At 47.0% G+C, this 27,284-nt stretch overlaps 1 protein-coding gene and 1 non-coding gene across 2 annotated transcripts in view; both read left to right on the top strand.

Annotated features, from left to right (window-relative positions):
* Positions 1–796: 796 nt before the first annotated feature.
* The window catches only part of SELENOO (selenoprotein O), a 52,052-nt gene continuing 25,564 nt past the window's right edge, over positions 797–27,284 (top strand). Inside the window, exons 1-3 of the mRNA XM_040412056.1 lie at positions 797–1,471; positions 3,872–4,075; positions 16,155–16,335. Of these exons, the coding sequence (XP_040267990.1) occupies positions 927–1,471; positions 3,872–4,075; positions 16,155–16,335 (930 nt within the window). The 5' untranslated portion in view covers positions 797–926. The remainder of the gene's footprint in view (positions 1,472–3,871; positions 4,076–16,154; positions 16,336–27,284) is intronic.
* LOC120987517 lies at positions 18,917–19,040 on the top strand. Its single transcript, XR_005776112.1, has one exon. It is a non-coding gene; the product is annotated as a U6atac minor spliceosomal RNA (small nuclear RNA).

Raw genomic sequence — 27,284 nt, 5'->3', positions numbered from 1 at the left:
TCATTGACTTCAATGCGAGCACCTGAGAACTCATCGCTGCTTCACTGACAGTGGCCGTAAATCAGGTGAGTATCCTTTTTTTGCCTTGTATGTTGAGTAGCATGGGGGGCATTATAAGGTCTGGGTACTACAGGGGGCTCTATAAGGACTGTGGGCACTACAGGAGCCAGTTTAAGGACTGATGGCACTACAAGGACGGGGCACTAAAGGGGGCAATATAAGGACTGTTGGCACTACAGGGGGCAATTTAAGGTCTGGGGGCACTACAGGGGAGCACTATAAGGAATGTGGGCACTATAGTGGGGCAGTCTAAGGGGCACTTTGGGGGACAATATAAGAACTGGGGGCACTACCGGAGACCACTATAAGGACTAAGGGCACTACAGGGAGTACTAAAAAGTTTAGGGCACTAAAAGGCTGGAGGCACTAAATGGGCGGTTTGAGGAATGTGGACATTGTAAGGACTGGGGCACTATAGGGAGCATTTTAACTACTGGGGGCAATATTAGGGCATTTTACTGAGGTACTATAGGGGACATTATGACTAGTAGGGCACTATCAAGGGGATTTAATACTACTGGGAGCTCAATAGGGGTGAAACAGAGTATCCTTATTACTCTGGGCAGTATTGTTTGGCACACTATAGGAGCACTTCTAATGGGCACTCTTCTGGAGTATTATGGGGCCAAGCTGAAGTTTTGCACCAGAGCACATAAAGGCTTTAGCCACGCCCCTGAAGCTGATTGGTTCAGCCCTGATTTGGCTACCCTGTACCTGCCAGTGACCTCCCTCTCTCCCTTACTAGAATCGCTGTGTCACTGCTGCTCTTCCTCAGTGAAGCTGTGTGGTCTCTAGGACCCAGCTTCCACTGGTGGCTCGGGACATGTGACCTGGGTGTTGATGTTGTGGGTGTGAGTGTTTTGGGCATGCGGATGGCCCACAGCCTGGTACATGGTTGCGTGTATTGGGCACGGACTGGCGCGCTGATCTCAGGGGCGGTGGGAATGATGAAGCGGACAGTGCTCACCTCCTCCGCCGTCGTCACCCCGGCCTCCAGCCTGCGGGCGCTGCGCTTTGATAACCGAGCACGGCGCTGCCTGCCTGTGGAGCCCGGGGATGGACAGGACGAGGACGCGGTGCGGTCCCGGACAGTCCCGGGGTTCTGCTTCTCCCCCGTGCACCCCGCCCCGGTGCACAGCCCCACAGTGGTGGTCCTTTCCCACCCGGCGCTGGCTCTGCTCGGCCTGCAGCTTGGGGAGGACGAGGAGGAAGAAGCGGCCCTGTACTTCAGCGGGAACCGCCTGCTGCCCGGCTCCCAGCCCGCCGCTCACTGCTACTGCGGCCACCAGTTCGGGAGCTTCGCCGGCCAGCTGGGGGACGGAGCGGCCATGTACCTGGGGGAGGTGATCAACCCGGCCGGGGAGCGCTGGGAGATGCAGCTGAAGGGCGCCGGGCTCACCCCCTACTCCAGGTAAGTAGTGGGCAGTATGGAGCCCCCCACCTGACCATAGCGGTCACTGCAGCTAGAAGAGGACAATCTGACTGATCTGAGACTTTAGTTCTTAATGTAGACCCTGGAGGAGGCAGCTGAAGGGCGCCGGGCTCACCCCCTACTCCAGGTAAGTAGTGGGCAGTATGGAGCCCCCCACCTGACCATAGCGGTCACTGCAGCTAGAAGAGGACAATCTGACTGATCTGAGACTTTAGTTCTTCCCCTTGGGGCATGTAAGGTAGACCTTGGAGGAGAGGCAGCTCTCTCATGGTTGGGGGGATACAGATTAGATCAGTGCACACCCTATTCCAAGGACAGCATTCAGGGTAGGTCATCAGTACCCTCCATTGATCAGTAACATGAAGGGGCTGTGGTGCTCGGTCGAGCGCTGCAGCCTCTTCATTCCGTATATGAAGCACTGCGTTGTACACGGTGGAGCGGCTGTGCTCAGTATTGCAGCATGTCACGTTCACTTGAATAGGACTGAAGCACAGTAAGGTCATGTGACTGAAGGACATCACTGCACAGGCCTAGGAAGAGGCTCCAGTGCTCCCCCAAGTGCTGCGGTCCCTTCCAACAGCTGATTGGCGAGGGTCCACCAATTAGATATTGATGACCAATCCTGAGGCTCGGTTATCGATAGTAACATACCAGGAAACCCCTTTAAACCCTTATATACGGATGGCCTATTCTCTGGATAGGTCATCAGTATCTGATCAGTGCGGGTCTGACACTCAGGACCCCTGCCAATCAGCTGTTTAGGAAGGCAGCGGCGTTTCTGTGAGTGCCACGCCCTTCTCCATGCTTACCAAATACAGCGCCGTACATAGTATAGATGCTATGCTTGGTATCACAGCTCAGCCCCATTCACTTCATGGGGACTGAGCTGCCCCAAGGCCACGTGTACTATGAACATAACATCAGTGGCCTAGGCCAGCAGATAGAAGACCGCAAAGCTACTGTGAGCATCTCTGCCTTATCAATCGGCTGATTAGCAGGGGTCCTGAGTGTTGGACCCCCCACTGATCACATACTGATGACCTATCCAGAGGATAATTCTAGGAAAACCTCTGTAATGGACAGTGGGGAGATTGCATTTGAGCTTTGTTCACACATATGCGGGTATGTTCTCATTTGATTACACAAATGCATTGCACCATATGATCAGCATTTTATTAGAGATGAGTGAAGCAACTTCGGATGCTACGTCCGAAGTTCCTAAGCTAAAAAATTAATTATTATAATGCATAGAGATTCGTCTCCGTACAGTATTAAAATGTAATGGTAATTTATTATTACAGTGAAAATCTTGGAACCAAACTCTGCTTCGATTCCAAGGGACCACTCGGAACCGAAGCAAAGTGGTTTTTCACTTTAATAATCAATTACCGAAGTTATTCAACGAAGTCTCACGCGACTTCGTGAATAACTTACTTCGGCTCATCGGAGCCCATACATTCTAATACTGTACGGAGACTAATCTCCGTACAGTATTATAACAATTCTTTTAGTGAAGTGGCTTCAGATGTAGCATCCGAACCTTGCTTCGATCATCTCTAATTTTAATGCCTGATGCATTACAGGTTACTGACAGTGACCTCTCCCCCTTTTTCACAACCATGCTGGTATATTGGATGTGTAAGCACATGGCTGAGGGGATGGATAGGTCCGTAATATCAGATTGATGGGGGTATGACACCCGGCATCCCCACCGATCAGCTGGTTGAAGGGAAGGTCCCGCTCCTACGAGCGCTGCCCCCTCATTGTTTACCTGCTCACTGTTGACATCTCAGCGCTGAGCAGGTGTAATTACAAGAGGCCGCGCCATTCACTTCTATAGGACGGCTCTGTAGTATCCACTTAAATAGGAAGGAGACGTCCCATAGAAGTGAATGAGGCAGCTTACACCTGCTCAGTCCTGCAACGACAAACAGGTAAGCAATGATGGGAAGACTGCGCTCGCAGGAGCATGGCATTCTCTTCAACCAGCTGGTCGGCGGGGCTGCCACGTGTCAGACCCCCACTAATCTGATATTGATATTTCTGGACCAGAAAAAGGCTCTGCTACTTTTCCACTGGATGAAACTTTGCTATAGGTGGGCCTTGTAAAGGATCTAATATCGGTCATGCAGGTCTATAAGTTTGCGGCTGGTGTTGACCGGAGAGCGTTTCTTTTGCTACCAGTCTGAAGCCTGGAGGTCTCTGCTGTTCTGTAGTTGTAAGGTCCTACACCCTGAGGGTGTCACTCCTGGTGAGAGAACTAGTCCTATACTTTGACTATCCTCCAGCAGAGCTGTTGTAAAGGTGTATACATAGTGGTGCATTGTATCTGTGTATTGCTGTTTTTCTTCCCACGCTGAAAATCGGCTTATGTTGTAGACAAGCGGATGGCAGAAAAGTGTTGCGCTCCAGCATCAGAGAGTTCCTGTGCAGTGAAGCCATGTTCCACCTTGGAGTACCAACTACAAGAGCTGCTTCTTGTGTCACCTCAGACTCCACAGTGATCAGAGACATCTTCTACGATGGGCACCCCAAGAAAGAAAAATGCACAATTGTTTTGCGTGTTGCTCCCACATTTCTAAGGTAATATAACTTTCCTGCAAATGAACCTCAACATACTCATAGGTTAAAAGTGTTTTCCCCTCACCCATGACGGCACCCATACGACTAGGACCTCCCACCCAGGACAGGAAACCTGAAGAGATAAAATGGTTCACACCCCCACCACACCTCATTTCAGGTTTCCTGTCCTCCAGATAGGAGGTACCTGAGGAGCTTTGGCTCCTACTGTTGCTTTGGTTCTCACCTCGGGAAGCTGGGGAGGTCCGGGTCTACTATAACGTAAAGGGACCTATCCCTGGCAGCGTCAGTCTCCTTGGGAGCCGCTGCCCAAGCCTGCTCTTCTTCCTGCCTCCCCCCAAGCCTCATTGGGGAGCCGCTGTGGCCGTGTTCAGGAGGCTCCCGGTCCTTTGCAGCAGGTTGCCCGGCGTCCTGCTTCCAAGATGGCGGCGCGTGCTTCTCTTGCGTTCTGTGCATGCGTGCTGGGATGGCCCTTTCCGGCTCATTTCTGGGCGCCGGGCCGGAAGAGGTGTGGGCATCCTCGTTCGTTGGATTAGGCATTTTTGGGCCTAGGGGTTAAAAGGAGCCGAGGTGCGTTTGATAAATTGGCAGCAGGAGAAGGCAGCCAGCCTTGTGTGCACACAGTGCTGTGCAGGATCTGGGTTTCCACCAGCATGTCGGGACCAGTTGATGCAGGACGCGCCAACCCCCTGGAGCCCTCGAGGCCCACAAGCCCGGTATTGGCCCTGAGGAGTGGGGAAACTTGACTCTACTATTGATGAGATTTATCCTCTCCTAATTAATTTTGGGTGTTTTTGCTTTATTGTTGTAGGTAGCAAAAACACCAAATAAATAATCCGGAAAGACTAAACATAAAGAATGTGGAGGGTGTAGAGTAGCTTTAGCAGCCTCTTATGTTAAACCACTATGTCAAGCTGTATAGATAAGTTGGTTATGGAAGTCTCACAGCTTATCTAGAAATATTAAGGCCTTGGTACGGTCAGAAGTTAAATCTTCTATTAAATTACTCAGTCTGAGTCGACCAAGGTCTCCAAAAAGGTCTAACTATAATAAGGACGAGGATAGAGAATCCGGCCAGGCCTTACCAGATGATTTCTTCTCTTCAGAAGAGGATTCAGCGGGGGGGCTCTTTTTCCACCGGAAGATACTGAGCATTTACTTAAAGTTGTTAAACCCATCATGCACTTAGAAGATATAAAACAACCTAAATCTATTCCTGACCAAGTTTTTGAGGGTCTCTGCCCTAAAAGTCCTAGAGTTTTCTCCGTTCATAAAAATATGGAAGCACTTATCAGAAAAGAATAGAAAAATCCTAATCGAAAATTTTTCATTCCTAATTCTGTAAAAAGAAAATATCCATTTGAGGAGTTGGTAGCGGGCGTCTGGGACAGAGCCCCCACGGTAGATTCCCTGGTAGCTAAAATGGCTAATAAATCGGCTCTACCATTCGATGATTTAGGCTGCTTAGGAGATCCTTTAGATAAAAAAAGCAGACGTTTATCTTAGACGTGCTTGGGAGTCTGCTTCAACAAATCTTAGGCCGGCCATTGCCGCCTCTTGGGTCTCCAGTTCCTTAAGGCTACATGCACACGACCGTATGTGTTTTGTGGTCTGCAAATTGCAGAGCTGCAAAAAAATGATGACGTTCCCTATGGCATCCCTTTTTTTTTTTTTCTTTAATATAAATTCGATTTATTGAACACATAAAGTCAAATACAATGTCTTTCAGGTTAGAATATAACCTTATAATGTACATCAGCATAATAAAAATAACTTGTAGAGAAAATAAACAGGAAATAAATAAAAAACATTGAACACCTGTGCCGTGTCGGGAGATTCATTCCCATCTCTAGAGGGACGTATGGCATCTTTTATTTCTTTTGCGGATCCGTTTAGGACATGCACTATTTTTTTTTCCGGGGCAACGGAACGGATATACTGATGCGGACAGCACATTGAAATCAATGGGTCCGCATCCTATCCGCAAAAAAACGGAACGGACACGGAAACTAACAACGTTCGTGTGCATGTAGCCTTAGGCTATGGTTAGATCAGCTGGAGACTCATATTAAGGACAAAATGCCTAGAGAGGAATTACTATCTTCCCTACCTACATTTTCTAAACCCGCAGACTTCCTGGCGGACGCTTCTACTCATGCGATCCGCTTTTCTGCCAGAGCAGCTGCCATGTCTAACGCAGCTAGACGGGCTATCTGGCTTAAATCGTGGAAGGGGGATCAGGGTTCCAAGTCTAGACTCTGCTCTCTTCCATGTGAGGGTTCTAGGCTATTTGGTTCCTCGCTTGATGACATCCTAGAGAGGGCCTCAGATAAAAATAGGGGTTTCCCGGTTCCTCAGAAAACTTCCTGAGAGACTGGGAGAAATTTCCTAAAAGATCTGTGTTTTTTTTTTTTTTTTGTTCAAGCCCCAGGACAATAGACCAAAGGACAAACAACAATGACGCCAGATCTCGGGTCGGGGGAAGACTGTCTCAGTTTCTCCCAGCCTGGAGGTCCATTTCTCAGAACAAATGGATCCTAAGTGTGATAGAAAACGGATTCAGTCTGGAATTCCTTTCTCAGCCACCAGATTTTTATTTTTATTTTTTTGCCCATACAGCGTGTCCCAAAAATCCAGAAAGAAGAAATGCTTTGGAGTTAGAAGTTTTCTCCCTCTTGGAAAAAGGGGTAGTTTGCCCGTTTACCAAAACAGAGGGTTTTATTCCCCTCCATTTTTGGTGAAGAAACCAAATGGAACATTCAGAGTGATTTTTAAATTTAAAAAAATTAAACGAATCTCTGGTCTACAAAAAATTTCGTATGGAGACGATAAAATCAACTGTAGATCTCCTCTTCCAGGATTGCTGAATGGCAAGCTTGGATCTGGAAGATGCATATTACCATGTTCCAATCCATGCTTCATCCCAAAAGTTTTTAAGAACAGCAGTCTGGTTCCAGGGAGAGTTACTGCATTTCCAATACAGAGCGCTGCCCTTTGGGGTTTCTCAGGTCCCAGAGTCTTTACCAAAGTAGTAGCAGAAGTAGCGGCTTTTGTAAGACTGTCTGGAATTACGCTAGTGCCCTATCTGGACGATTTTTTAAATTCCTCTGCTCCACTTTGAAAAATCTAGGATGGAAAATAAACTTGAAAAAATCATACCTGATTCCTTCTCAAGTTTGCATTTTTCCCCTCCCCACGACAGCACCTTAGAGAGATGGCTCCGCCCCAGGACAGGAAACCTGCAGCATAAAAAGGTGGAGCCGCTCTCCCACCTCAGTGAGGTTTCCTGTCCTGGTACGGGAGCCTGCAGTTGTCGTCCTGACCTGGAAGTCCCGGTAGATGCCGGAGGGTTGGAAGCGGCTTGTTTACCTGTCCGATCATCCCCACAGGCGTCGGGGGCAGGATACCGGTGAGAAGATCCCGGGTCACAAGGGCAGAAGGTGCTGGTCCCTCAGGCGAGGAGGACCGCACCAACGGATCTAGGGTGGCCAGAAGGCCCCAGTATTGCTGCAAACCAGCCAGGGCGCCACCGGATGTAGACGCTGGTGGGTGGCGTCCGGACAGGAAGTGCCATGTGTTCCACGGCCGTGCGCTTCCGGTCAGGTGACCGGAAGTTCGGCTGCCCGGCAGTTTTAAAACCAACTACATACAGGTATGAGGGTGCTGGAGTTATTGGACGCTGTTGGCTGTTGTTCAGTGTGCCTGAAGTGGACCAGTTCCTGTGCTATCTTGGCGTGGCAAGGTTTGCAGTAACTATGTATCTCTCAGGTGAGAGGAATTCTTGGTGGCAGTAGATAACCTGGACAATATTTTTGCAGGTTACCTTTCATTATGGATGAAGAGGGGAGATCTGAATGTGCAGATATTGAAATCTTGCCGCCGGTATTGTGAGTCCTATTCTCGCTCCTTTCAGGGTCTAGGCTGTTACTTAGATTGGGTATATTCTATTTTTCTTAGACGGTGCCTAAGAAGGTGGCGACAAAGAAAAAGAACAAGGAATGCCCTATCTGCAAGTGCTCGCTGTCTTCTTCTTATGCTAAGAAGCTCTGTCAGCAGTGCATTGAGAAGACAGTGGCCGAGGAGACTCCGAGTCTTCTAAAAGACATTAAGTCTATTATGTCTGAAGTCAAAAATTCCTTGAAAGCCGGTAGGAAGAGAAGAGCGGTGAGGCAGGAGTCCGACGTGGAATCGGAAGATAGTGGCTCTCTCTCCGGGGATGAGGACTCTAATGATTCCTTCTCTTCTGAGGATGACACCAAAGAAGGAAAGTTCCTTTTTCCGGCAGAAGATACGGACAAATTGTTAAAAGTTATCCGATCTACCCTGGAATTGGAAGATACCAGAGAAAATAGATCTGTAGAGGATGTTGTGTTTGGGGGACTTAGGGAAAAGAAGCGTAGGTGTTTCCCTGTCCATAAATCGGTTTCAGCTGTGATAGAAAAAGAATGGAAAAAACCGGATAAAAAAACGTTTATTTCTAAAACCTTTAAACGGAAATACCCCTTTGAGGAAGAGGCATCTACATCTTGGGACAGGGCTCCGAAGCTGGATGTAGCCATTTCCAAGATTTCTAAAAAATCCTCTCTGCCCTTTGAGGACATGGGTTTCTTGAGGGATCCCTTAGATAAAAGAATAGATTCTGCCCTTAAGAATTCATGGGAATCTTCTGCGGCGGCTTTCAGGCCTAGTATAGCCGCTACAGTGGTTGCGAGATCTATGTCACTGTGGTTGGATAGGCTAGAGGGGCAGATTAGGGATAAATGCCCTAGAGAGCAATTGTTAGCATCTATGCCCACTTTCCAGAAGGCCGTGGACTTTATTGCAGATGCCGCAGTGGACTCGGTGAGGCTGGAAGCGAGAGCCGCATCCCTTTCCAATTCGGCGCGACGTGCTTTGTGGCTTAAGAATTGGAAAGGGGGGGATATGTCGTCCAAGCTGAGATTGTGTAGCATTCCCTGTGATGGCCAGTTCCTTTTTGGGTCTGGTTTTAAATTCCAGGTTGGAGAAAACTTTCCTCACAGAGGAGAAGGTAGCCAGGATTCAGGAAGTAGTTCGGAGGGTTCAGTCAGGAGGAACCCTGTCTATAAGGAAAGCTATGTCCCTGTTAGAAGTCTTAACATCCTGCATGCCAGCAGTTCAGTGGGCGCAGCGACACTCTCGCCAGTTACAGGGAGAGATTTTGGCTGCCACAAGGCGAGCAGGGACGTCTCTGGAGTCAGTTATAAGTTTGTCCGACGTAACTCTTTCATCCCTAAATTGGTGGAAAGAAGAAGAGAATCTGACTCAGGGACTTCCCTGGTCCTTTCCGGAACCGGTAGTTGTGACTACGGACGCCAGCCCCTGGGGATGGGGGGCTCACGTGGAGGATCAGATCTTTCAGGGAGAGTGGTCCCAGGGTCAGAAGCTGTTCTCGTCAAATCGAAAGGAGCTGAGAGCTGTTTTGTTGGCCTTGAGGGCAGTTCTTCCTATGATACAGAACAGACATGTGAGGGTGATGTCCGACAATCGGACAGTGGTCTCATATCTCAATCATCAGGGAGGAACCAGGTCAGATTTCTTACAGAAGGAGACAAGATGGATTTTCGAGGAAATAGAGGAGAAAGTGCTTCATCTCTCGGCCATTCATATTCGAGGGGTCGAGAATTTCCAGGCAGACTTCCTGAGTCGCCACAGGCTACGTCAGGGGGAGTGGTCACTAAATCCAAAGATATTCTCCCGGATAGTAGATTTATGGGGTCTGCCTTCGGTAGACATGTTTGCCACAAGGGAGAACAGAAAGGTACCGGAGTTCTTCTCCCTCAGTCCAGAAGAGTGCCCATCTGGGGTGGACGCCTTCCTCCAGAGATGGGACTTCCCGCTAGGTTATGCCTTTCCCCCGCTACAAATGATTCCGTTAGTGATAAGGAAGATCAGATACGAAAGGGCGAGAGTGATTCTGATAGCTCCCTTCTGGCCGAAAAGGGCGTGGTTTTCCCTGTTGCGGGCCATGTCTGTTTCGGATCCATGGATCCTGCCGGGAATTCCGGACCTATTGTCACAGGGTCCAGTATTCCACCCGGAGGTAGAGTCTCTGCATCTTTCGGCCTGGAATTTGAGAGGTCATTTTTAGCCAGTCAGGGATTCTCTAAGGAGGTCATTTCCACTCTGATGAAAAGTAGGAAGGAGGTGACGAATATTATTTATGCGCGGGTATGGAGGAAGTTCCTATCCTTTATAGGCACAGAAAGGGTTTCCTGGCCATTAGAATTTTCAGTGGTTCAGGTGTTGGATTTCTTACAGAGGGGATTGTCCCTAGGGTTGGCTAAAAGTGCAGGTGTCAGCTTTGTCGGTCTTAGGGAGAAGGAGTTTAGCCATGGACCCTTGGATTGTTAGGTTTTTTAAGGCAGTAGATAGGATTACGCCAGTAGCAGGCCCTAGATTTCCTCCTTGGGACCTTAACTTGGTGTTTAATGCCCTAACTAAACATCCCTTTGAACCTCTAGTCTCTTGCTCGATTAAAGTGCTTTCCCTTAAGCTAGTTTTGCTGGTAGCCTTAACGTCAGCCAGAAGGGTTGGGGAGATTCAGGCCCTCTCCATTAACCCCCCTTTCATGTCCATCAGAGAAGACAGGGTAGTTCTCAGACCAGATCCCGCCTTTATGCCGAAGGTTCCTTCTAGGATTAATAGGGCTCAGGAGGTAGTTCTTCCAGCTTTCTTTTCAGAACAAAAGGATGACAGAGAGAAGGAGATGCATTCCCTCGATGTCAGGAGGTATATTTTGCAGTACCTGGAGGTGACTAAGGACTGGAGGAAGTCTTCTGCCTTATTTGTTCTGTTCGGCGGGGCTAGGAAAGGTAATACTGCCTCTAAGGCATCTATTGCCCGCTGGATCAGAGAAGCTATATCCTTGGCGTATTCAGTATCCGGTGTGTCTCCCCCTATTTCTGTGAGGGCTCACTCCACGAGGGCGGTGTCCACTTCTTGGGCTGAGAGGGCCAGCGTATCCATTGAACAGATCTGTCGGGCTGCCACCTGGTCTTCTCCGTCTACTTTCTATAAACACTATAGGCTTCAACTTGACTCTATTTCTGACCTTCTCTTTGGTACAAAAGTCTTGAGTACTGTTTCCCACCCTGAGGCTGATCTCTGAAATCTCTCTCTAAGGTGCTGTCGTGGGGGAGGGGAAAAATGATGATTACACTTACCGGTAATCGGATTTTCCTGACCCCACGACAGCACCTCTTTATTCCCTCCCTGTTGGTGTAAGTCTGTGTGTTCACGGGTGTTGCAAAAAAAGAAGAAGAATGTTAAACTGAACTAACGTAAGGGGGAGTCCCTCTCATGCTCTGGAAACTCACTGAGGTGGGAGAGCGGCTCCACCTTTTTATGCTGCAGGTTTCCTGTCCTGGGGCGGAGCCATCTCTCTAAGGTGCTGTCGTGGGGTCAGGAAAATCCGATTACCGGTAAGTGTAATCATCATTTTCTTAGGAATTCAGCTGGACTCCTGTCTGCAAAGAAGGAAGGAGTCGATTAGGGAACAAGTATGGTCAGTCTTCCTTTCTTACCAATGTACTTTCAAGGAAGCAATGGCGGCACTCGGCAGATGACATCAGCGATTGCAGCAGTACCTTATGCATAGATCCACTCCAGAGAGCTTCAGACAAACATCCTAAAATCATGGGACGGCTCCCCTTATTCCTTGGATCAGAGTTTCCACCTTTCTTCAAAGATAAGACTCTACCTGTTGTTGTGGACAATTCCGGAGAATCTAATTACCACAGACGCCAGCCCTTGGGGTTCGGGGGCCCACTCCCAGAACAGGTGCTGGCAGGGGAGATGGGACTTAAACACGAGGAATGCATCCTCCAATTTTAAGGAGTTAAAGGCAGTAGAGATGGCACTGAAGTTGGCTATACCAGCGGTAAAGCACAGGAAGATTGTCTGTCTTCTATTCCGACAATTCTACAGCAGTGGCCTACATAAACCGTCAAGGGGGAATGAGTCCCTTCCCTTTAACTTCTATGCCAGAAGATCTTTTATATAGCAGAGGAGAGAAGGCTTTTTCTGTCAGCAGTGCATCTGAAGGGGAAGGAGAACGTCATAGCAGACTTCCTAAGTCGAGTCTCCTTAAAACAAGGAGAATGGTGTCTAAACAAAGACATTATTTTATTTTTTAAATAGTCCAGAGGTTTGGTCTTCCCACAGTGAACCCCATTTTAGAAACTACACCCCTCGAGGTATTCAAAACTGATTTTACAAACTTTGTTAACCCTTTAGGTCTTCCACAAGACTTCATGGCAAATGGACATAAAATTTAAGAATTTCGATAATTTTTATTTTATTTATATATATTTTTTTTCAATATAATCCATTTTTTCCAGGAACAAAGCAAGGGTTAACTGCCAAACAAAACTCAATATGGGTTGCCCTGATTCTGTAGTTTGCAGAAACACCCCATATGTGGTCCTAAACTACTGTTTGGCCAAACGGGAGGACATGGGAGGGGAACGCCATATGGTTTTTGCAAGGCAGATTTTGCAGGACTGGTTTTGTTTATACCATGCACCCCTAGAATAAAAATTCCAAAAAAGTGACCCCATTTAGGAAACTACGGGATAAGGTGGTTGTTGTTTTGGGACTATTTTAGGGTAAATATGATTTTTGATTGCTCTATATTACACTTTTTTGAGGCAAGGTAACAAAAAATTTTAATTCTAAAATTGTTTCTACATTCGCCATTAAGTTTTGTGGAACACCTAAAGGGTTAACAAAGTTTGTAAAGTAGCTTTTGAATACCTTGAGGGGTGTAGTTTCTTAGATGGGGTCACTTTTTTGGAGTTTTTAGTCTAGGCTACATCAGAGGGGCTTCTAATGGGACGTGGTGTAAATAAACCAGTCCATCAAAATCTGCCTTCCAGAAACCATATGGAGTTCCCTTCGTTCTATGCCCTGCCGTGTGGCTATATAGCCATTTACGACCACATATGGGGTGTTTCTGCAAACTACAGAATCAGGGCAATAAATATTTAGTTTTGTTTGGCTGTTAACCCTTGCTTTATTACCAGAAAAAAAGATTCAAATAGAAATTTTGCAAAAAAATGGGTGTTTTGGCACCGTTTTTATTTAACATTTTTAATGCTGTTCATCCGAGGGGTTTGGTCAAATGTTATTTTTATAGGGCAGATTCTTACGGACGCGGCGATACCTAATATGTCAACATTTTTAAATTTATTTAGATCTTGCACTATATCATTTTAGGAACAAAATAAAAATTATCTTAGTATCTCCATAGCCTGAGAGCTACAGGGTTGTTTTTTTTTTTTTTTTTATTGGCACTAATTGGGGGTGCATATGACATTTTGATCGCTCGCTATTACACTTTTTGTGATGTTAAGTGACAAAAAATGGCTTTTTTTTTACACGTTTATTATTATTTTTTTAACGCTGTTCATCCGGGGGGGTTGGGTTAAATGTTATTTTTCGGATTTCAATAGTTGTATCTGCGCTGTCACAGTATGTCCTTTCTCTGTGAACAGCTGTACACAGAGCCGCTGCTGAATACCTGAAAGATAACGGTTGCCGCGATCCAAAGGATAAATGTATTTCAAATATAAAAGTGTGGTATCAGCGCTGGAAAGAAAAGGGACATGGGGCACAGGGAAGAAAAGAGTACCTGTATCGTTGGATGTAGGTCCGGGAATGCTCCTAATCCAGATTCGGTTTCTGTGGGCACTAATCGGTGCAGGAGGGGCAGTGGTTCTTCTTGCTCAAAACTTCAAAAAGTTTTTTTAAGTTTTGAGCAAGAAGAACCACTGCCCCTCCTGCACTGATTAGTGTCCCTTTTCTTTCCAGCGCTGATACCACACTTTTATATTTGAAATAAATGTTATTTTTATAGAGAAGATTTTTATGGACGCGGCGATGCCCAATATGTATGGCTCTCAGACTTTGAAGACACTAAGCAGGCATCCTAAAACTGCGGCCCTCCAAATGTTGTAAAACTACAATTCCCACTATGCCCTGCTGATAGCTGTAGGTTGTCTGGGCATGCTGGGAGTTGTAAAACTATAACCTCTGGAGGGCCGCAGTTTGAGGATGCCTGCACTAAAACTAATATCACACGTCCGTAGAATGGGTCCGCATCCATTCCGCCCACCCCTGCAGCTGACAGAAATTAATTTTTACCTTCATTTTTTCAATCACTCCCGACTCAGGAGTGGGAGGGGGCGTGACCTAAATGGATACGGGGCGTGGCTTTGCTGACCTGGGGGCGGGGTTTTAAGTCTTTTGAGGGTGGACACATTGTGACGGGGGCGTGTCTGGGCTCCTTCTTGCAAGAGTGACGCCCCTCTGGGCACCTGACTGGCTCATTTGCATTTCAAGTAAACTGGATTTTCAGAGGATAAAAACATGTATTGCTGGAACAAAGGCACATCTTGAAATAAGGTACTAAGTGCTATTAGGCCATGGCTTTACTTCAATAGCAAATATCCTGGTGACAGATTTCCTTTTAAAGCTCATCTACAGCAAAAAAAAAAAATGGCTGGGTTGTTATGGAAACCTGAAGTAAAACTGAATGTGGAGGCTGAAGGACCTGAGAGCTTCTATTGGCTGATAAGGGTCATGTGACCAAGCTTCTATTGGCTAATGCATTTTTTGGGAATATCTCGGGAACGGTACGTCCTAGAGAGCTGAGACCTGCTCTAAAACCTTCCCAGGCACTTGATGTACCTGTGTGCCAAATTTCGTGATTGTGCGGATTCCTTTAGCGGACGCACACACACCCACACATACACTCAGCTTTATATATATATATATATATATATATATATATATATATATATATATATATATATATATTACCGTATTTTTCGCCCTATAAGATGCACCGGCCCATAAGACACACCTAGGTTTTTGAGGAGGAAAATAAGAAAAAATATAATTTGAACCAAAAGGTGTGCTTTTGGTAGGTTTTGAACTAATGGGGCATGTGTGGATGGCGCACCATTATGGGGGCATCTGTGGATGGCGCACCGTTATGGCGGCATCTGTGGATGGCATGGCACTGCTATGAGGGGGAGGATCTGTGGATGACGCAACAGTGTCCCTGTGTAGTGAATGACCCCCAATACAGGGGGTGGGGGTCGGCATCTAGTTTTGTAATGGCAGCGGGGCCCGATGCAGTCACTGTATTCTATTACACCGGGCCCCGCACACTGTAGTAATCCTATCTAACCTGTAGGCAATGTTAAACTATAGAAATAATGTGCAATCCAGCCTGTAGTACTTACTACAATCTTCCGCCGGACGGGCGCTGGCAGCGTAACTCACTAGGTCACGCGCCTGCTTCAATCATAAAGTAGGAGGAGCAGGCGTGTGACATAGTGAGTTACGCTGCCAGAGCCCGCCCTGCCTGCTACGGAAGATTGTAGTAAGTACTATAGGCTGTATTGCACATTATTTCTATAGTTTAACATTGCCTACAGGTTAGATATGATTACTACAGTGAGCGGGGCCAGGTGTAATAGAATACAGTGACTGCACCGGGCCCCGTTGTGTGTTGGTTTCTGTTTTCAACCTTCTGTTTTCAACCTCCGGAAGTCTGTTTATTAGAATCACTGAGGTGTGGTGGGGGTGTGAGCCATTTTATCTCTTCAGGTTTCCTGTCCTCGATGGGAGGTCCTAGTTGCATGGGTGCCGTCATGGGTTTCAAGAAAAACAATTACTGGTAAGAGTAATTGTTTTCCTGGAATTTTTTCCTTAGGATAGGTCATCAGTATCTGATCAGTGGGGGTCCGACACCTGGGTCTCATGCTGATTAGCTGTCCGAGAAGACATTGGCACTCCTGTGAGTGCTGCGGCCTTCTCTCTGCTTTTCCTAGGCCAGTGACGACACTTGGCCTAGGAGCAGCTCAGCAGTCCTCACAGGAGTACCAGTGCCTTCTCAAAACAGCTGATCTGCAGGGGTCTCAGGTGTCGGACCACCACTGATCAGATACTGATAACCTATCCTGAGGGTATATCCTCAGTAAAAAAAAAATAGAAAATACTGGAAAAGCCTTTTAAGTAAATGTTAGAGATAAAACCTGTTTTATTTTATCAGGTTTGGATCATTTGAGATTTTCAAGCCAACTGATGAATTTACTGGACGTCATGGTCCTAGTGTTGATAGGAATGATATTCGGATCCAGATGCTTGATTATGTGATCAGCACGTTTTATCCAGATATACAGGAGAAGTATGCGGAAAGCAAAACCGAGAGAAATGCTGCCTTCTTCAGAGAGGTACCAATGACCATTTTCTGCTGTCTTTTATTTATTAAAGACTATGGACCCCTTTTGGAGACATTTTTAATGATTGCATTGTACTTAAGAGTTAAACATTATTTTTTTTCCATTTGGTCATTAATAAAAATGTTCAGCACCTTTTTCTGTACAGTGTTGAGCTTCTCTAGTAGAAGGTTGTCTGTTTACCGTCCTGTCCCACCCAGCTCATGTGAAGCCTTATCTCTGATTTTCTGACAGCTCTTAAACACTCTTTCTAGCTTTGTTGTTATCAAACTGATAAGAATATAGCTTAAAAGTAATCAACACCCTTGGAGGCAATTTTTGTTTATGAATGCATTTTACAAATTTTTGTCTAAAAATCGTATTTTCAATTGGCCTTTATTAAAAAAATATTGAGCCATTCTGCCACAAAGGGTTAACTGTGTGACTGGTACTTTCACTTTGTGCTGGTCATCTAATAACCCTTATCTCTAAGCTACCAGGTCATAAACACAATGCTCACTTACAGACTAAAACTTAAAGGGGTATTCCAGTAAAGTAATGTAATTATTGAAAAACTGCATTAAGGATGCAAGCTGTGACCCAACCAGAACTCGTACCTGTACATATAACCAGAGTTTCAATTTACCTTGCTATCCATTTGTCTAGCTCCTGTGTGAGCCTGCAACACACAGAGTATCATGGTGCCTGACCTTCCCTCACAAAACTACAATCCCCACAATCCCTAGATTTTTCTGCTGTAAGTGTTGATGTTTACTGATTGGCTGCCTTATATAGAGTCCAGTCACGCCCCATCTAGTCAGTAATCGCCTTTGTTTCATAAGATATTTAGCTAGAGAATTGATAGCAACACACTGAGCATGCCCGACCTAACAAAGGCTCAGGACTACAGGTCGATGCCATGGTAATTTATGAGGAAAGGTAGCAGAGGAAGAAAACTACTTTTATAACTACTGAACGGTAAATCTGTGAAATTTACATATTAGGTTATTTATGGATGATGAATTAGTCTAAAACATAAGTTATATTTATGGTAACCGGAATACCCCTTTTAACCCTTCATTACAAAAACTTCAGAAACATTTTAGTAAAGACCAATTAAAAAAGATTTTTAATCCAAAATTAGTAACTTGCAGTCATTAAAAAAAAAAATTGTACCCAAAGGTTTCATAGCCTTTAATGTAGGACGTGGACCATCGTAGGTTATTATATGGAAGTAGAGGTAGAAGTAAAATATCTTGGTGATCTAAACAGTGACTGATATGCTTGTCCCTGATATGAATGTCATGTTCTAATAATTTTGTCCTGTTGAAACCTCTCTAGAAACTATGAAACTGGATGTTATCAGATATTTTCCCCTCAACCATGACAGCACCATGAGAGATATGCTCCTCCCCCATAGACGGGAAGCCTGAAGTACAAAAAGGCGGAGGCTCTCCTCCCACTTCAGTATGGTTTCCTGTCTTTGGAGGAAAGTCTGGAGTATGGTGGGGCTTCTCCCTTGGGTGCCGTCCTTACCTGCGATTTCCCTGTGGGTGGTGTTGGGTGATGCGCTGGGGGTCAGCAGAGGCGCGGTAGCCAGTTGAGGGCTTTGGAGCACTTGGGAGCAGCTTGCTTAGTGGCATTGGTGTGCACTATATATTTTTTTCCCCAGGGGAGGAGCAGACCCTTCCGGAAGCTGGAGCGGCGTAACAGGAAGTGGAGTACGTCGTGTGTGGAACACATGGTGCGCCGGAAGAACGGCATGATCATTGATGAGGGCAGGGTAGGCGCATATAATGCGCGCAACCTGGAATTGAGCTGCTGGCAGGTCTAGCGGGAATACAAACCTGCAGATCCCCTTTGTTTTCTGAGTATTCAAATAAGCTATGTCAGGGCTGCATTGACAGAGCTGTAGCCGAGGAGTCACCGTCATTTTATAAAAAATCTACAGTCCTTGGTGAGGTCTGAAGTTAGTTCTTCCATGGCCGCTAAAAGAACAGAAGTCTAAAAGGGCTCAACCGTTAGATATTTTCTCGCCCATATTCATTGGGGGACACAGAAACCGTGGGTATAGTTATGTCCTCTAGGAGGCGTTGACACTAGATAAAGCTGTTAGCTCCTCCCCTGGCAGCTATACCCCCTCCAGCCTTGAGAGAGAGCATCAGTTTTTTCTAGTGTCAATAGGAGGCAAGACCTCCCTGCTCTGCAGGGATCTCCTGAAGATTTTTTATTTTAGTTTATTTTTTTCCTTCTTTTTCAGATGGGAAAACAGTGGACGCCTCTCCTCCCTGTTCTCCCGGGGTCGAGTTGCGCCAGTGCCGGTCACCCGCACTGCTGCCTCCCCCACAGAAGACAAGGTGGATCAGGGCAGCCTCGCTCCCCTGCCTCCCGCCAGCCAAGGGGTCACCCATCCAAGCCCCCCTTTTCCAGCGTCCTGCCACTATGGTGCCAGTAGCTGAAGGGGTGACCCTGCTGGACCAGAGGAGGGGTGAAGATGGCGGCAGGATGAGGTGAGTACACGGTAATAGGTAAGTATTAACCCTCTTCCCCCTCCCTCCCTCGTTCATTATCACTCAGGGGCCCGCTCCACATTGAGGGCAATGGGGAAAGGAGAGAAGGTTGCACTCCCCTTGACAAGGATGGAAGTGGCTGCTCGACCTTCCAGCACACGTACGATTAAGGCATTGCCACCTACCTCGTGGCATCTCTAGCCAGTTTAACCATTCCAGGGGCAGTCCCTGTGTTGTGGCGGCTTTCTAGTCCCCCCTTACTAGGCAAGGGCACACTCCATCGGGGGTTAATGTAAATGCCTGCGCCATTATACAAAAAGATGGCATCCGACATAGTCACTGGTCGGCAACCATCTCTGGTCTTTACCCACCTCCCCCTGCGATGTGCTTAAGCTCGGCGACTCCAGCGGAGGCCTAGAGCAACAGGGATGGGCGGCTGCACGGGTTGCTGAGTAGAAGAAGTTAACTGCAGTGCAATACCAGAGGACAGCTGAAAGGGGGGGGGGGGGGGGGGGAATCGAGACGCACGGTCACACATCAGAGGAGGCTCCGCTCCCCGACACCTACCACAATTTACACCCCTTGGAGCGGATGCCGGCGTGCCACTCCGAAAGGGGTTAACTGCAGCGCGATCGCCCGTGCACCGCATCGGTGTTCCGGCCCGCGCTTTTCTCTGCCCTACTGTGTATCGCCCCGGGGACGGGCCGCTGCAGGATCCCAATCCGTCCTTCGGGGCCGTTTGGTTGATGATTCTCCACCTGTGCAATACAGCGGAGAACCTCTGGAATTCCCAGACCACTGCAGGATCCCAATCCGCCCTCCAGGGCAGTTTTGGTTGATGATTCTCCACCTGCGCAATCCAGTGACGGACCACTGCAGGATCCCAATCCGTCCTCCCAGGCCGTTTGGTTGATAATTCTCCACCTTCGTACATCACGTGGAGGACAATTGAAGTATTCCAAACCCACCCTCTGGGTCGTTTGGTTGATAATTCTCCACCTGCGCAATTCAGTGAGGGATCTCCGCAGGATTCCCAATCTGTCCTCCGGGGCCGTTTGGTTGATGATTCTCCACCTGAGCCATACAGTGGAGAACCTCTGGATTCCCAATCCACCCTCCCGGGTCGTTTGGTTGATGATTCTCAGCCGGTGAAATTTTTATACAGGACCTCTGTTCCCATTCCACCCCCTGGGTGGTTTGGTTGTTAAGCCCCCTCCTGCGCAGTCCGCATCTGCCAGGGGCGAGATTCTGAGGGGCAGACCTGCGCGCTAGCGGACCACAGCAGGTCATCTTCTCCTCGAACATCTCCGCACCCCCTCCCTTCCTCCCCTGGTCACGCTCAGGCGTACCCTCTCTAACAGGAGCGGGTCCATCCGAGGGGGTGGGGATGGGGGGAGAATCGCTGATTCAGACCCTGATATGAATCCGAAGCAATCTCCTAAGATTGCGTCTACGGTTGCCAGCAGCACTTGTCGTAGGCATTACCCCCTTCCTTAGGCGGAGTAATTGCACTACTTTGGGATGCAGTAATGACCTTATACATTGTCCCCTGTCATGGGTGGACTAAGTACAATAACACTGATTTCAGTGCCGGACGTATACATTCCCCCTTCTGTAGGTGGTGGAATTGCATCTCCACTGGGTTCAGTACCTGCCGTATTCATTAGCTCCTTCCATAGGTGGCGCGATGACATTCCTACTGGTTACAAGGTGTGCTGTATGCATTACCCCCTTACTTAGGTGCTAATTGCACTCCCACAGGGTACAGGACTCACCATATGCACTAGTTCTCGCCGTGGGCATTAACCCTCCTTCTTAGGTGGGGTATTTTCCCTACCACTGGCTTAAGTACTCCGTATGCATTCCACCTTCCATAGGTAGGGTAGTTGCACCACCATTGGATACGGTCCGACTGTCGCGCTATACTCCCATAGCCGGAGTGTTACACATCACTGTGCTTCCTGCCTGCCTTACTCCCTTTCGCAAGTGATCCACTAGCGGGGGAATAACTGAATATCTTCAGATACGGCAATTCAACAGTCGATACTCAACGGTGCCTGGTACTCTTACTCTAGTGCTATATGAGTGCCGCCAGTGGATACGGTGGCTATTCTCATTGTGTTCTTTTTGGTGCTGGTTTTGGCCATGATTATAACTCCTCTGTCTTCTCAGGGGGTTTACTAGCATCACTTGTGTCCTAGAGACTCCCATCTCCATGGGTCTTCATTGTTCCAGTCGGTCATGATATTGTCCGCATCAGTAGTAGTGCGTACACCATTGCACATATATGGTGAGTACGTTCCAGCGAGTCAAGTGCTTCACTGACTGTATTCTCTATCCACCACTCCTCCTTCTCTGGGAAAGTGGTTATGCTGGCGCTCTGGTAGCAGCTACAGCGTGTTTTCCTCCACAGGGGCAGCCTTTCGCTAATGCTCGAGTTTGTGGTCGCTGCAGTGGGACATCCCCTCAGGTAGGGGCCCTACCCTGGCGCCAGCTTGGCAGTTGCTCCTGTTCATCGCCGTTTAAGGTTGCTCTACTTAAACTGGGGCAGTATGGTACGTGGCTTCTACGGATAGTCTCAGGCGTCCCTCTGTTTTTTTTGGTTTTTTTTTCGCTGACGGGGCAAGCACTCGCTATTACGGTGGGAGCGGTATTGCATACCACTACATACTTCGGGTCTGTCTGTTTAGTTTTTTCTTCAGGTGATGGACTCTTCTACAACTGAAATCCTTCGCTACTTCTGTATAGCGCCAGTCTCTACGGGAAAAGGGGTTTGGACCTAGCCTATTCTTCCCCTGTCCCTTTCCTCCTCTGGATCATGATTCATAGACACCCTGCATGCCTTGGTAGTTCCTATGTTACTACCTTCCCTCATCTGCATCTGCACAGGGTATTCTTTTAGTGGCCTTCCATTCCAGGCACGCTCCGGTCCCAACTGGTGGGCTGTGGCGCCCTCCACATCCCTCCTTCTATGGGGACTCCTTCCATTGGTCTGGGTGTGCTAACAGTATCTACACGAAAGCTCCCCACCTTCTCTCCCGAGCAGGAGTTCCGAAAAGATATCACATTGATGCCCTGACATCTCCTTGGCGGGAGTTCTCCCGCCTTACGTGTTTCTTCTCTCCTACCCAGGGTTCTTCGGAGGGTCAGATGGAGGCCTTTCCGACAAATCCTAGTCGCTCCGGATTGGCCTTGTCGCGCGTGGTACGCCGATCTCGTTCTCCTTCTAGGAGATGTCCCTTGTCACTGCCACTCAGAGACTACCTTCTTTTAGGGTCCGGTCTTACATCGGCATTTAGGGTCTTGGTTGACGGCGTGGCTTTCCCTGGTGCCCATGGAAATCTTCCTTTTCCGCCTTTGGGATCTGAATATAGTTCTCTCAGAGTTTAGTCTTTTTTCCCTTTGAGCCCTTGGGGAGATATCTCTCCGGCTCCTGTTCTAGAAGGTAGTTTTTTCTTGTGGCTCTCACATCCATCAGACGGGTGTTTCGAGTTGGGGGTGCTCTCTTGCAGAGAACCCTTCCTGGGTCTTCACAAGGTTAAGGCGGTTCTCTGGCCCATTCCTTTTTTCTCCCGAAGATGGTCTCTGTCTTCCACTTTAATGCAGAATTGGTCCTTCCTTCACTGTTCCTCTCCTTCACTCCCTAGGGCAGGGAGTTACGTCATTATTGGCAGCCTCCAGTCCCCTTTTTTTTTTTTCCGGAGGATCCACGCAAAGGATTGGCGGCCTCCGAGGTGGCAATTGCACGATGGATTCGGTCTGCAAATGCTGTACCATTCCGCACTGGTACGGGGTTCCGCCCTTACGGCTCGGCCTTCTGGGCGGTGGACGCTTCTTGGGCTCTGAGGCATCGCACCTCGGCTGCGCAGTTGTGTAACGCGGCTACCGGTCCTCAATTACACACATTCACAAAATTTTTCCAGGTGCATTCTTATGCATCGGCAGCCGCTGCTTAGCCCGCAAGGTCTTGCAGGCGGCAGTTTCTTGGATACCACTAGGGGCCGCTGCTTCCATGGGTCTGTGGTTTTTCCCTCCCCGTGGACTGCTCATGAACGTCCCACGGTTTCTGTGTCCCCCAATGAATATGGGCGAGAAAAGGAGATTTTTGTATAACTTACCAGTAAAATCTCTTTCTCGCTCTTCATTGGGGGACACAGCACCCACCCAGTATTGTTGTTCGGCCACAGTGTGGCAGTTACTGGTTAGAACTCTGTTGGGTCTTTTGGCATGGTTGGTGTTCCATGTTTTTTCTTGGTTGGCTTGCTTCTCCTACTGCTTGTTCACAAACTGAAGCTCTCTCTCCAGGCTGGAGGGGGTATAGCTGCCAGGGGAGGAGCTAACAGCTCTTACTAGTGTCAACGCCTCCTAGAGGACATAGCTATACCCATGGTTTCTGTGTCCCCCAATGAAGAGCGAGAGAGATTTTACTGGTAAGTTATACAAAAATCTCCGTTTACGTTCTTCTGACTCAGAACAAGGACCGGATCTACTTTCCTTTGAGAATCCTTATGCTGAGGCCTCATCTTATACTTCGGTGGAAGAGGGAAAGGAAATGGGAAGACCCTTTTTTCCGGTAGAGGATGTTGAGCATCTTCTGAAAGCGGTAAAATCGTCTATGGGTATAGAAGATGCTAGGGAACCTAAGTCAATTCAGGATATGATGTTTGGGGGACTTAAAATTAAGCATCAGAGATGTTTTCCAGTCCATAAAAATGTAGCAACTTTCATTAAAGTGTATATTTCCAGAAATATTAAAAGAAAATACCCTTTTCAGAAGATGACTCTGCTTCCTAGATACAATAGGCGAGGTGTTAAAACTAGAATTTCGTTCTCCTCCTCCAGTGAGATTTGTGGTCACAAAATCTATTGGAGGAAGAAGCGACTCTATGGAAAGAGAGGTTCTGGAATTGTTAAACAAAAATGTTCTGATACCGGTTCCAGAAGGACAGGTGGTAGAAGGTTTTTACTCTCCTCTCTTTCTGGTGGAAAAAAAATTGACCTGTTCTTTTAGAACAATAATAAATAAAATAAAAAACTAAACAAATTCTTGCTCTTAAAGTTCAGGATGGAGACTATAAGATCAGCTATAAATCCACTATTCCCTAATTGCTTCATGGCAGTGCTGGACTTAAAAGATTCCTATTTTTATATCCCTATTCATCGGGACTTTCAAAAGTTTCTCAGAGTAGCTGTAGAAATAGAAGTACCTGTCAGACATTTACAGTTCCAGGCTCTTCCCTTTGGACTTGGGAACCGATTGTGTTCACGAAGGTGATATCAGAGATGGGGGCTCACATCAGAGAGAGGGACATTCTCAGGGTTTATGGCTGGGGAGCCTAAAGTCAGCCTCCTCGAATATGAAAGAGCTAATGGCGGTAAAGTTTGAAATGTTGGAAGTTCCTCCGTTACTGTCAGACAGACATCTCAGAGTTATGTCGGACAACAAGACTGTAGTCTCTTATTTAAACAGACAGGGGGGTGCCAGAAGCAGGAGTCTGATGTCAATGGCGGGCGAAATTCTTTGTTTAGCGGAACAGAATTGCAAATCCATTTCTGTGGTTCACATCAAAGGGACCGAATATATCCAGGCAGATTTTCTGAGTCGTCAGTGGATTTCTCAGGGGGAGTGGAGTTTGAGCCAGGAGATTTTCAGGATGATTACAAACAGCTGGGGTCTCCCCTTGATAGATCTTTTTGCCTCAAGCCAGAACAAAAAGGTTGAGAAGTTATTTTTCCTGTCGCCAGAGTGATCCCCCTGTGGTCTGGATGCTTTTCTCCACAGATGGGACTTCCCTCTAGCTTATGCCTTTCCTCCTTTTCCCTTAATCCTCAGGGTTCTGCAGAAGATAAGGGAAGATCAGGCGAGAATAATCCTAATAACTCTGTTTTTGGCCCAGAAGGACGTGGTTAAGGTGGATGCCTGTGACGGACCCTTGGGTCCTTCCAGAAGTCCACTACTTTCTATCTCGGGGTCTGGTGTTTCACCCACAGATAGGGAATCTCCATCTGACGGCATGGAATTTGAAAGGATCCTGCTGATCAATAGGGGGTTTTCTTCAGATTTGGTCAACACTCTTCTAAAGAGTAGAAAGAAAGTTACGGTTTCTAACTATGCCAGAGTATGGAAGAAGTTCTTAAGTTTTGCTGGTCTAGATTTTAGATGCATCCCTTCCCAAGCTCTGATTTGCCAGATTTTAGAATTTCTTCAAAGAGGTTTTCAAATGGGTTTGTCTCCTAGCACTTTGAAGGTACAGGTTTCTACTATATCTGCCCTATTTAACAAAAATGTGTCTTCCAATCCATGGGTTTCCCCCTTTTTTTTTTTTTTTTTTCTTTTTTTTTAAAAGATCAATTTCCAGATCTTCTCTAAATGTTTCTCCCAGGGTAGCTCCTTGGGATCTGAATTTTGTTCTTCTGACGGCTTTAACAAAACCGCCCTTCGAACCCATTGAAGAAATCTCTATTAGGCATTTATCATTTTAAGTTATGCCTCCTAGTAGCTCTTACGTCAACCTGAAGGCTTAGTGAGCTTCAGTGTATTTCTATTAATCCTCCCTATACTAGCATCTTGGAAGATCCTTCCTGACCCAGCATTCCTTCCTAAGGTAGCTTCTAGGTTTCACAGGCCCCAGGAGATTGTTCTTCCTACTTTTTATGGGACTCCAACTACAGAAGAGGAAGAGTCCTTTCATTGCCTGGACGTTAGAAGATGCTTACTGCAATATTTGTCCAAAACGAAACAGTGGAGGAAATCCTACTCGGTTGTCTTTCAGGTGAATCCTAATGGCCAATCCGCATCCAAGAATACTCTGGCCAGATGGATTACGTCAGCAGTATCTTTGGTGTATTTAGCTTCAGCGAAGTCTCTGTGGGAAGGTCTTGGGGCCCATGCTACAAGGGCCATTTCTACCTCTTGGGTTGAAAGGGCAGCTGTCTCTGAGGATATCTGTAAGGCGGCGGTCTGGTCATCTCCAACAACCTTTTTCAGGCACTACCGATTACAGTTGGAGTCAACCGCTGATTTAACTTTTGCTACAAAGGTGCTTTCGCCTGTCAACCCACCCTAGGTGTATCCTTGGTTATTCACTCTCGTGGTGCTGTCGTGGGTGAGGGGAAAAATGAAAATTACTCTTACCGGTAATTGGATTTTCCTGAACTCACGACCGCACTCTTATTTCCCTTCCCTGTTTTGTTGGTGTTGGTACATGTTTCACGGGTGTGGCAAAAAAATATAAAAAATTAAAATTAAAGAGATTATGCTAATTTTTGTGGTCTGAGTTCCTCTCATCCTTGGAAAGACATACTGAAGTGGGAGGAGAGCCTCCGCCTTTTTGTTCTTCAGGTTTCCTGTCTATGGGGGCAGAGACTCTCTCTTGTGGTGCTGTCGTGGGTTCAGGAAAATCCAATTACCAGTAAGAGTAATCTTCATTTTCCACCACTGTAAAAGTGGTGTCTTATATGCTACTATTGTGCTTGTGCATAGCAGCATTAGCGCTTACTGCGCCTGCATGTTCAAGTGTAGTGGAGACTGGATCCATTTACTTGAGATGTATTAGGGCTGTACAGGTTCAGCCTCTGTACAGTATCTAAACAAGAATATTTCAATTCACAGACCCCTTCCTGACGCAGCCAATTTCCTTTTTTCCTTCGTCTGTTTCTATGTGTGGTGAATAGAGAGTTTGCCGTGCATTCACAGTGCACTCTTACAAAAATAGCCATATGTTGGCTTGCTTTTCCTCAGTTTGGGGCCCCTCTTCTGGAGATTGGTGTGGCTCCAATCTCTGGGCTCTTCTCCTATCTGACATTGTTGGCACATTGCCAGGATATGCCATTAATGTCTGAGATTGGCAACCCCCTTTAAGCCCTGGCACAGCAGGCCTGGCAGCCTTCACAAGGCTGCAATAGCAATTGAACAGCTCACTTTCTTGTTGGTCCAGGGCACCCAAGGGGTTAAAGTCTGATTGGAATTGTCTCAGATCACTCTGCCTCGGGTGTCTACTCAGATGCTGAGCAAGTGCCATCTTTAAATACCTGTCTTTGTATATGTATGGTGGATGTTGGTTAGATTTTACATTTTTGGAACGATTTATATAAAACCAGCAGCCCCATTCTAGTCTATGATGAGCTGTAAACTGCAGGTGAATACTTTGTGCAAATATTGGCTCGGATCAGTACAAATACAAAGGGCGAGTTACTCAACCTTTCCTGCTGTTCCCTAAAATGCTGCAGCAACTCTGCAGAGGTGATAACCTTTTTTTTCCTACTTCTCCAATGTTCATATACTGATCAGCCTTCATGTTTATTTCTATAGGGGTGGTGAATAAGTGGCATAAGTAGAGGTCTGGCAGCTGCTTATCTTCTTTGGAACTTATGCTAAGGATAGGTCATCAATACTTAATTCCTGGAGAAACCCATTTAACTAGAGCAATATACACCTCATAACTGTATACCAAA

The sequence above is a fragment of the Bufo bufo genome, chromosome 1 (genome assembly GCF_905171765.1).
Source record: "Bufo bufo chromosome 1, aBufBuf1.1, whole genome shotgun sequence".
Classification (NCBI taxonomy): domain Eukaryota; kingdom Metazoa; phylum Chordata; class Amphibia; order Anura; family Bufonidae; genus Bufo; species Bufo bufo.
The sequence above is the reverse complement of the archived record's forward strand: the minus strand, read 5'-3'. Positions and strand labels throughout refer to the sequence as shown.